Source organism: Bos taurus, chromosome X (assembly GCF_002263795.3).
Source record: "Bos taurus isolate L1 Dominette 01449 registration number 42190680 breed Hereford chromosome X, ARS-UCD2.0, whole genome shotgun sequence".
Classification (NCBI taxonomy): Eukaryota; Metazoa; Chordata; class Mammalia; order Artiodactyla; family Bovidae; genus Bos; species Bos taurus.
Window position 1 is genome coordinate 107,030,898 of NC_037357.1, and position 12,015 is coordinate 107,042,912.

Below are 12,015 nucleotides of genomic sequence, written 5' to 3' on the forward strand. Positions count from 1 at the left end.
CTTATCTTTGCTTTTGAAATTTAAGTATGTAAACAGGGCATCTCTTCTTCAGCTTGTCATAGGTCTCATCATCCCTACTGCCACAGACCAGACCCCATTCATAAATACTTGTTACCTGCCTGACCACTTGGCATTTGAAACTGGGATCTCAGATCTCCTAGGAAGGCAAAGTGAACACATTACTCTGTTCCTTGTCATTTGTAATCATCCTTTCAGCTTTAGAAAAAATTTTAGAATTAAAACAAAGCCATAGGAAAATAACAAATAAAAAGCCCAAGAAATTATATTTCTATTATTATCCACCAACTTGGAAAAAAAGTGGCAGAAAAATGTAAAAGAATTTTGAATACTTTAGGCCAACAAAATTCAATCAAGAATAATTAGATCATTTGAACAGACCAATCACTAAAAGTGAAAAAGAATTTGTAATTAAAAAACTCCCTACAAACCAGAGTCCATGACCAAATGGCTTCACAGGCAAATTCTACTAAACATACAAAGAAAAACTTACACTGATCCTTCTCAAACGCTTCCAAAAAACTGAAGAGGAGGGAACACGCCCAAAAGCATTCTATGAAGCCATCATCACCCTGATACTAAAACCAGTCAAAGACACAATCAAAAAAGAAAATCATAGGTCAATATTTTTCATGGATATAGATGTGAAAACTCTCAACAAAATATTAGCAAACCAAATCCAACAACACATTAAAAAGTATCATACTCCATGACCAAATGGTATGCATCACAAGTACATAAGAATGGTTCAACATACACAAATTACAATGTAATATACCACATCAAAAAAGAAAGAAGAAGAAAAAAAAAAAAAAAAACACTTGATCATCTCAATTGGGAAAAAAAATTGAAAAATTCAATACCCACTCATGATAAAAAAAACTCTTACCAAAGTGGGTATAGAGAGAACATATATCATTATAATAAAGTCTATTTATAATAAACCCACAACCAATATAATACTCAATGATAAAAAGATGAAAGTGCTCCTACTATAATCTGAAACAAGACAAGCCTGCCCACTCTGACCACTTCTCTTCAAAACAGTATTGCAAGTCCTAGCCACAGCAATCAGAAAAGAAAAAAAGAAATAAAACGTGTCCAAATTGGAGGGAAAATGTAAAAATCGTCATTACATACAGATGATATGATACTAAATATAAAAAACCTGAAGACTCCACACCATTAACTACTAAAACTGATAAACAAATTCAGCAAGGTAGCAGGATACAAAGATTAACATACAAAAATAGGTTGCTTTTCTTTACCTCAACAATGAATTTCCAGAAATGGAATGTTAAAAAAAAAAAAAAAGCAATATCTTTTAAAATCACACCACCAAAAATAAAATATTTGGGAATAAACCAGATCAAGCAGGTGAAAGATTTATATGTTGAGAACTATAAAACATTAATAAAGGAAATTGAAAATGAATCAAAAAAATGGGAAAATAACCCACACTCTTGGGTTGGAAGAATTAAATACTCTTTAAATGGCCATACTACCCAAAACAATAAACATATTTAATGTGATCCCTGTCAACTTACTCATGACCCTTTCCACAAAACTAGAACACATCATCTTAAAATTCATATGGAACTACAAAAGACCCAGAATTGCCAAAGGAATCTTGAAGAAAAAGAACAAAGCAGGAGGCATAACCCTTTCAGACTTCAGACAATACTACAAAGGTAGCATGATATGGGCACAAAAACAGACATGGGGTCAATGGAAGAGAATAGAGAGCCCAGAAATAAACCCACACACTTACATTCAATTAATTTCTGACAAAGTAGGCAGGAGTATACAATAGGAAAAGACAGTCTGTTCAGCAGGTAGTGTTGGGAAAGCTGGATAGCTGCATGTAGATCAATGAGGTTAGAACACACCCTTTCTGTATACACAAAAATAAAGTCAAAATGGTTTAAAGATTTAAGTAGAAGAAATGACACAATCAAATTCCTAGAAGAGAACAGGCAAAATATTCTCTGACATAAACTGCTCCAGTTTGCCTACATTAGTCTCCCAAGACAACAGAAATAAAAAGAAAATTAAACACATGGGACCTAATCAAACTTACGAACTTTTGCACAGCAAAGAAACTATAAACAAAATGAAAAGACAAAAGAATGAAAGAAAGAATTTATAAATGATGTGACAGGCAAGGGCTTAATCTCCAAAATATATAAACAGCTCAAACAACTCAGTAACAAAAAGAAACTACCAACCAACGCATATATATGGAATTTAGAAAGATGGTAACAATAACCCTGTATACGAGACAGCAAAAGAGACACTGATGTATAGAACAGTCTTACGGACTCTGTGGGAGAGGGAGAGGGTGGGATGATTTGGGAGAATGGCATTGAAACATGTATAATATCATATATTAAACGAGTCGCCAGTCCAGGTTCGATGCATGATACTGGATGCTTGGGGCTGGTGCACTGGGACGACTCAGAGGGATGGTACGGGGAGGGAGGAGGGAGGAGGGTTCAGGATGGGGAACACGTGTATACCTGTGGTGGATTCATGTTGATATATGGCAAAACCAATATAATATTGTAAAGTTAAAAAATAAAATTTAAAAAAAATGGGCAAGAGACCTTAACAGACATTTCTCCAAAGAAGACATACAGTCAATAGGCACATGAAAAGATGCTCAACATCACTAATTATTAGAGAAATGCAAATCAAAACTTCGATGAGGTACCACCTCAAACTAGTCAGAATGGCCATCATCAAAACATCTACAAACAGTAAATGCTGGATAGAGTGTGGAGAAAGGGAACTCTCCTACACTACTGGTAGGAATGTAAGTTGGTATAGCCACTATGAAAAAAAGTGTGCAGGTTCTTCAAAAAAACTAAAATTAGAATTACCATATGATCCAGTGATCCTACTACTGGGCATATATCCAGACAAAATTATAATTCAAAAAGATACATGCCCTGCTATGTTCATAGCAGCATTGCTCACAATAGCCAAGACATGGGAACATCCTAAATGTCCATTGACAGAGGAACGTGATAAAGAAGATTTTATATATATATATATATATATATATATATATATATAAAAATACTACTCAGCCATAAAAAATAATGGCATAATGCCATTTGCAGCAACATGGGTGCAACCAGAATTATTATTCTAAGTGAAGTCAGAAAGAGAAAGATGAATATCAAACCACATCACATATATGTGTTAGTCACTCAGTCATATCCGACTCTTTGCAACCCAATGGACTGTAGCCTGCCAGGCTCCTCAGTCCACGGAATTCTCCAGGCAAGAATACTGGAGGGGGTTGCCATTCCCCTCTCCAGGGGATTTTCCTAACCCAGTGATCAAAACCAGGTCTCATGCATTGCAGGCGAATTCCTTACCATCTGAGCCACCAGGGAAGCCCATATCACGTATATGTGGAATATAAAATATGATACAAATGAACCTATCTATGAAACAGAAACAGAATCAGGGAATCAGGGACACTGAGAACAGACTGGCGGTTGCCAAGGTTGGGGGGAAGGAGTGAGAGATTGGGGTTGGCAGATGTAACCCCCATTCTTTTATATATAGAATGGACAAACAACAGGATCCTACTATATAGCACAGGGAACTATATTCAGTATCCTACAATAAATCATAATGGAAAATAATGTATATATATGTATAATTTATTCTCTTTGCTATATTGCTGTAACACAACATTGTAAATCAAAAATACATCAATTAAAATTTAAAAAAATTTAAAAAATGAATACTTTACATTATTATGTCACTTTGTTTACATCTTATCACTTGCATTTAATAATATAAATGTTTGTATTTTGTTAAATCTCAGTCCTGTGTGAGTGCTAAGTCACTTCATTCATGTCTGACTCTTTGCAACCCTGTGGACTATAGCCCGCCAGGCTCCTCTGTTCATGAAATTCTCCAGGCGGGTTGCTATGTCCTCCCTCCCAGGGGATCTTCCTGACCCAGGGATCAAACTCGAACCCAAGGCTCTTAAGTTTACTGCATTGGCAGGCAAATTCTTTACCACTAGTGCCACCTGGGAAGCCCCAGGCATAGTTCTGCTTGATCACAAATACACAGAATAAAGGAGACAAAAAGTAGGTGCTTAACTAAAAAAGGACCTTATCTAGATGAAAGATAAATTACTCATAAATGGCATTTTTCTCCTCTGAAATGTTCTTGCTACCAATATCCTCCTTCCTATCCTTTAGAGCCAATCTAAGCCTCAACTCCAGTTGAGGTGCAATTCTGTACCAGTGCAATTTCTGTACCCAAGTTCACTGTGACAGCAAGAAATTACCTTCCTCAAAAAGAACTTATGGTCTTAATCAGACAACCACTCTTTAACAAAGACAAGCTGGCAAATTTCGGTAAATTTCAGTACCAGTATTTGGCACCTGAATTCAGTACATAATTTAAATTACTGTGATGTAGCATATCAGTTATTTACAATATAAAGTATCATTTAACAATTTGTATTTATATAGCTGCACCTTCTCTTCAATTACATTATGAAAAACCCATTAAGATAATCTCTTCTTTGTATTTTAAAATTGCACAATACCCAAGCCAGTGCTAGATATTGCAGTCTACACATTAACATTACTGGTTACCTGTTTTTTCTGCAGATTCATTTCCTTGATATTGAGGCAATTCAACTTGAGTTTCTGGAACCTGAGGAATGAAGACTGTCTTGGGGATATCAAAATGTTCTGGAAGGCTCAGTTCTGCTTTGTATAAAATGGACTTTGGCTTCTTCAACTTTGAAACATTAAAGAGCATACACATCTGCAAATAAACAGTAAAATTAGACTGTAATTTTCCTATTGCCTCCAAAATGAAAAAACAGTGTTAGACTTAGACTTCAAATATGGGGAATAGAAATCCCTCAAGAGATTGGCTTTGTTCATTTCTTTAGACATACTATTGTTTAATTGGTATGAGACAACAGTAACATGTTTCATAGACTCAATAGAGTCACCCATTATTGAGAGATACTCAATGTCCCCTGCTCTAATCTTTTCACTGTTGAGGATTTCACTGTCTCAGGAAGAGATCATTCCATTAGTGAACACTCCACTAGAGAAAGTACTTCCCTCTGTGAGTTGAACCTTGTGTTATTTAACATCTACCTGTCAGCTCTAGCTCTTATTAGCAGTACAATTAGTCCCCTCTCTTTTGCTAATGACAATTTGGAGAAAAAAAATATACTTATATAAAACTAGGTCCTACCCCTCCACAAACCTCCCAGTATTCCTTTCAAATAGGTTTGATATCTTTAGTCCATTCAAATATTACTTATATAATGTGGGTTAGAACTTGCCCCCATGAATATGCTCTTCTAGATACAATTTCCTTCAATACTGTCCTTACTGAAATGGGACCACAAAGAAAAACCCAGCTCACTGAGTATGAACCAATAATGGCAATATTTATTTTTATCTGGTCCCTCTACTGCTAAACACGTAGTACAGTCTAATGGTTAGACCAACTCTTCTTGAAGCCAGACTGCCTGCATTTATAACCCGATTCTAAGCTTGGCCAGGTTATTAATCAAAGCCATAAAGTCTTTATTTGCAAAACAGGCAATAATATTACATATTGCCTATCCCTGGTATATTTAAAGTATAAACAAATGCCAGGTCCTTGGAACATATTTTAAGTACTCAGTAAATATTGCCTGTCATTATCATTGCCATTGTTGTCCTTGCCATCATCATGATTGTGATCATGCTACCATTACTCAACAAAAATTGGTTTTAGTTCCTCTGGCAGTTATCTCATTCACTGGGTTTGTTATTTATAAAATTCACAAATACTTTTTTCTCACAAAGCCACATTTTCTACCTACTTTATTTTGACAATTAAAATAATGTATATGCAGAAAGGTAAATTAATTCATTTATAATTTTATTGTTTTGATTTGGTTTATTTTTCGAGTTATTATGAACAAATTTTCTATTCATATCAGTAACTAGTTCTTTACCCCAAAGTGTACCATCTGCCTTCTATATCTGCAAGTCATTCAAAATAATATGTACAGATACAGATTCTCTTCTTGATCAGACTCTAGTTGGGCTCCTCCAAGCCCTCTTCTCAATTAGGCCTCAACTTTAGCCTATAGAAAATGCACATTTTTGAGCACAAATGATTTTGTCCACCCCTCTCCCTCATACACACACACAGAGACTAGAACAAGTGCTGCCATGCTGCCAGGATAATTTACTGTTTGTTCCAGCCAAAATCTGATATAGGCACATAGGCTCCCCCCTCACCTCAAAACAGTTACTTTAAAAAGCCGGCAATTATAAATTCCTTCTTTACAGATGTAAATCTACCACCCAGAACTGTCTTCTCCAGGACCTCAGAACCCTCTCTTTGAAATACAAAAATTCAAGGAGCTAATGCACCCAGCCAGGTGGGTACTTGGTTCTAACTTGAATCACTACATATCTCTGGTCATAAAGATTCCAGAAGTTTGTTTTTCTTTATAAGCATCAATTAACAAGTCCGGATCACTGTGACCAATTCCCTCCTGCTTCTTGTAAACTTCTATGTATCCCTGACACTTCTCAGGCTCCAGCACACTCTCTCTCCTCAGTTCAGTTCATGCTCGGTCCTCTCTGATTCAACAGTTACTGAATAAATTCATCCTTGCTTTACCTAGTATCTGCCTTTGTTTCTCTTTGATAGTATCGACAGGTACTTACTTTGTGATTTGAAGATTTGAAGTGCACTTACATTTGACAAATACAAAAACCTTTTCTTTACCCTACTTAATCCTCACCAAGGGGATCTTTCAGATTTCCTTTTTTAAAACGTCAAATTTCAAAATTTCAATGAATTTCTTTGCCATTTATCCCAGAGTACAAAGCATGAGTTTTAAAACATAAAATTGAGGAAAGTAATAGAAAACATTAGGTAACTCCCTTGCAAGCTCTGAATCTTTCTAGTACCACTGAGTATATCATTAGAGTTGGTTTATTAATGGCCAGGATATGAATCCAATATGAGTTCTACGTGTAAAGTGCCAGATATTCAAGTTCCTGACAAAAGATCCCGTCTCCTGCAGTTTATAAAGTAGATACATCATAATGCTATTACCTTATAAATATTTCAACGATTCAAATTGCATATGGCTGTATAACAAAAAATTAGACGTGTCATTTTCTTTGGCAGAAAAGTAATTACCTTTATTCAATTAGATTTAGTTCTAAACAGATTTATTTCAAGGATAATTTTAGATTTTATTTATTATATAGTTATTTTATGTTATAACAGAGGATTGTAGACTTTCATTTATTCCATTATACATTTTCATGGCAGTAAACTAAGAAATGAACATATGATCTGGAGGCTATACAGGGCAACAAAACAAGCCACGGACTGGGAGGTAAAAACCCAGGCCTATTTCTAATCTGTCACAAACCAGTGGAGTCACCTTGGGCTACTATCTGACTATTTTGGAGTCTTGGTTTACAGGTCTGTAAGAGGTTTACTATGTACTATGTGTCTCTGAGTGTTCAGCTTTATTTATTTTCCAGCTTTAAAATTTGTCTCTGCCCCGATCTAGGCTGTAATCTCTGTCCTGTCAGTTAGGGCAACTTAGATCTTTTTATGCCTCAGTCATTTCCTGTTTTTTGTATTACAAGTGTAATCCTATCTTCGCTCCATTTCTCCATGGATTCAATGAAATAATTTGAAAAGTGCACATAAAAGCATTTGGGGAAAAATGTGTCAAATACTACATAAGGAGAGGGTACTTTCAAAATCAATCTTGTTTATCGTTCTATTGCAAAAAGCATTAGCATTATCACATTTCAAGAGTACAGTGATAATTACGCTTGAAAAGAGAACTATGACTATCTGTATAATGGCAGAGAAAGATGTGTCTGTATGTTCTGATGTGATGTAGCTGATTTTCTTAAACTTGCACATTCAACCCTTCTCTAGTTATTTTCTGCATTTAGACAGTTTTTGCTAAGAGAAAAGTGAAGGGAGTTTAGGGTTTGGAGAGTGGCTGGTGGAAGTAAGGGATTCTATTAAAAATTTAAGTCGGTAAAGCAGAACCTCAGGGTAGCTTTCCAGCAGACCTGAAGAGGGACATAGTCTCTCAGGTCCAGGGAAAAGCTACAAAGGACGGACATGCACAGGCCACAAGGAGCAGGCCTTCCTTGGGCACATGAAGAACAGCAGGGAGGCCTGTGCACAGGGAGGGATGGGAGTGAATGGGCTCCAGTGCAGACACTGAGGTCAGGGAAGAGGATGGTTCAGTGGAGATGCTGGGACTGACCAGGATGACCAGGAGGGTCATGAAAACTATTGTAAGGATGGTGGTTTTCATTCTGACACAAGTTGGAAAAGCCAGGGGAGAAAAGGAGCAAAGTGCAGGGGTTTATATTTCAGAAGACTTGCTTTGGTGGCTCTGTGGAGATTTGACTGTTCCTTATTTTAATTATAAGATAGAGGTCAAGCTATGATAATAAGAATCTACAGTAATAGTAACAACAACAACAAAGATATATATCTAGAAAGCACTATATACCAGGCACTATGCTAAGCATTTTACATAATTATCTCAGTTTTTATTAATGACCATTATTTCCTTATTACAAATATAAAAAATCAAAGCTAGAATTTTGTTTCCCAGAATCAAAACTGGGAATTTTAAGTTACCAGCTCACAGTCACACAGCTGGACAGTGCTAGAGTCTGGTATCTGACCCCAGAATTGATCCTCTCTGGATGAATGACAGAATGACCTAGGCAAATTTTAGAACATGTTCCCACTCACCCCCTTCTCTAGAACAATTCAATGTTCTAGAATGGGGTCTGGGCACTGGCATTAATTCTCCAGGGCCCGCTAATGAATAGCGAGAACTGAAAATTCCTGTGAAATAACTACCAGAGTGTAATGCCTAAAATTACCTAGTACAACAGTTTGTTTCAGATTTATTATTTAATGAGGTAAAAAAGAAAAAAGCTACAGAGCTGTCTTTGTGGGGAAAAGCAGCTTTCATCATTTTTATATGTAGAAACATTGTCATGATTGAGTGTAACATCTCTGTACATGACCCAGAGGGATAGTACGGGGAGGGAGGTGGGAGGAGGGTTTGGGATGGGGAACATGTGTATACCTGTGGTGGATTCATGTTGATGTATGGCAAAACCAATACAATATTGTAAAGTAATTAGCCTCCAATTAAAATAAATAAATTTATATTAAAAAAAGAAAACAAATAAACAAAAAAAGATAGACTAATTTCAGCACGTCCTCTTTCTTCCATTCCTACCTCGATCTCAGTCAGTCCCAGGAGGGCAATGGCCACTCGGATGCTACTGCTCTCCAGAGTGCCTGTGATCAACCTTCTCTCATACTCTATCTTCGACATCTGGTGCTGTGCTGCAAAAGTCAAGGCCTTTTCCTTGGCTTCATTAGTCAGTGGCAATTTAAGGTCCACATCCAAGATTTGGTGGAGCTTACATTTCAAATACAGAACTGGATCATCTTTAGTAAGCACTAGGGGAAGCAAAAACAATCATGATTGCAATGATCATGTATGCCCTTGATATTGTTATCCAGGGTGGACTTGGGAGGTCTGAAATATAACACTGCAGTTGTGGCCTTTATTAACAAGAGTAAAAATAAACAGGTAACACATTTCTGGACTGCAAGGAGATCAAACAAGTCAACACTAAAGGAAATCAGTCCTGAATATTCATTGGAAGGACTGATGCTAAAGCTGAAACTCCAATAGTTTGGCCACCTGATGCGAAGAACTGACTCATTTGAAAAGACCCTGATGCTGGGAAAGATTGAAGGCAGGAAGAGAAGGGGACGACAGGGGATGAGATGGTTGGATGGCATCACCAACTCAATGGACATGAGTTTGGGTGAAATCCGGGAGTTGGTGATGGACAGGGAGGCCTGGCGTGCTGCAGTCCATGGGGTTGCAGAGTCAGACATACTGAGTGACTAAACAACAACAGCAACACATTTCGAGTAGTTCTAAATCAGTAATTTAAGAGTAAGTTTTCAGGAATTAAAGATAATTTTCTCTCCAAAGAGCTCTAGTCATTGACCATTGTTCTCCTATCAGTGATTAGAAGTAAGAGGAGCAGAAAAAAATGTAAAGAAAAACATCTCTCAAGGACTGGCAAGAACTGCAATTTTCTTTCAGTAACAACTTTACACTTTAAACTAGAACACTGCGTAAAAGTACAGGTTATATCATTAATATCATCTAGGGCTTCCCAGGTGGCTCAGTGGTAAAGAACCCACCTGTCAATGCAGGAGACACAGGTTTGATCCTTGGAGGGCTCTAACTCTTCGCGATCCCAGAGATGGCAGCCTACCAGGATCCCCTGTCCATGTGATTTCCCATGCAAAAATACTGCAGCGAGTTGCCATGTCCTACTCCAGGAAATCTTCCCAACCCAGGGATCGAACCCTCATCCTTTGCATCTCCTGCATTGGCAGGTAGATTCTTTACATTATAATCCATGAGGTCTCTAGAGTCAAACACGACTTAGCAACTAAAACAATAACAAACAAATTATAATATATAGAATTTGGCACTGTAGCTATTTCTAAAATACTTGGAAAATGGAAAACTTTGCTGAGTAAATATTTGAATGCCAAATTTCAATATTTATCTGAAGACTAAAATAAAGATTTAAAAAGAAGTACCCTTGACATTTTCTTAAGTGTTAAAATGGTGCTCTATTCCATGGATGCTGACATATTCAAGTTAATAGGGAGCTTTTGAAACTGTAATTATATATTGGAAAAATGTGCTGTGAGAGTGCTTAGGTGACTCTATGAAGAACAATACTATCCTTCAACATTAGAAATTATATAAAATGCATGAATACTTTACCTTCTTCTGGAGAACAGCTATACTCAAGTGGAGATGAAGAATCCACTGGAAAGAATCTGGAAGGCAAAGGGATAATGCCTCTTCCTTCCAAAATATATATTAATTCTCCAATCTATAACACAACCACACAATAATATTAAATTTTAAAAGCTCATGAAAAAATTAGGATAAATCTTTAAAAACATGCATGGTGTATTACTAAGCAACATACATCCTAAATGGGTGGAGAACATAAGGATTAAATACAGCCCTGCCATAGTATGAGAGAAATATTGCATGCAACCAGAACACAGAGATGGATTAAGAAGGTCCCAAGGTGTCATTGACAGCAGTTGATCCTAACAGTTATAAATATTCTTGGAAGACTGCTAGCTTAAAACAATTAAACAATTCAAGCAAATGAGAATGAAAGTAAAGAATGTGGTGATGATTACATGAGGTAACAACAATTTTTGTCATTTCACTTGTTATCTAAGATATTAAATTTTTTGGTATATTTTTATTATGTGATCAATATACTTGTATATCATTTATGTATATGTTGTTTGCTCAAACACATCTTTAGAATAATCTCTAACCCTTTGCTGGCACTTAGCAAGCACTTAAGAGATCCACTTAAATGGAATGAGAGCAGGCTTGCCAAATTTCATTTGCATGTAAATAACCTAAAAGTGAAAGTGAAGCCGCTCAGTCGTGTCTGACTCTTTGCAACCCCATGGACTGTAGCCTACCAGGCTCCTCTGTCCATGGGATTTTCCAGGCAATAGTACTGGAGTGGATTGCCATTTCCTTCTCCAGGGGATCTTCCCAACCCAGGGATTGAACCTGGGTCTCCCGCATTGTAGACAGGTGCTTTACTGTCTAAGCCACCAGGGAAGTCCTCAAGATCTTAGTAAATGTGGAAGATCTAGTAATTTTTACTAAGTAGACGTGTACTTTTCAAACATAAACCCAAGCTAGCAATCTGAATTTTTTTTGTATGTGTGTTACTACATACAGCTGAGTGATCAATACTAATGATATAAAGTTTTGAAATCCCACAAAGCCACAGGGTACAGTAAAAAAATTTTTTTTTCAGTAACTGGAGTGCAAACGCATCA

General features: G+C 36.7%; 1 protein-coding gene across 4 annotated transcripts in view; it reads right to left on the bottom strand.

Moving 5' to 3' along the window:
- CFAP47 (cilia and flagella associated protein 47) overlaps positions 1–12,015 on the bottom strand; it is a 502,646-nt gene that overhangs the window by 201,301 nt on the left and 289,330 nt on the right. For all 4 annotated transcript variants that reach the window (XM_024988430.2, XM_015461736.3, XM_059883840.1 and 1 more), the window contains 3 exons: positions 10,916–11,027; positions 9,329–9,555; positions 4,650–4,824 (listed from right to left, as the gene is read on the bottom strand). In XM_024988430.2, the coding sequence (XP_024844198.1) occupies positions 4,650–4,824; positions 9,329–9,555; positions 10,916–11,027 (514 nt within the window). The remainder of the gene's footprint in view (positions 1–4,649; positions 4,825–9,328; positions 9,556–10,915; positions 11,028–12,015) is intronic.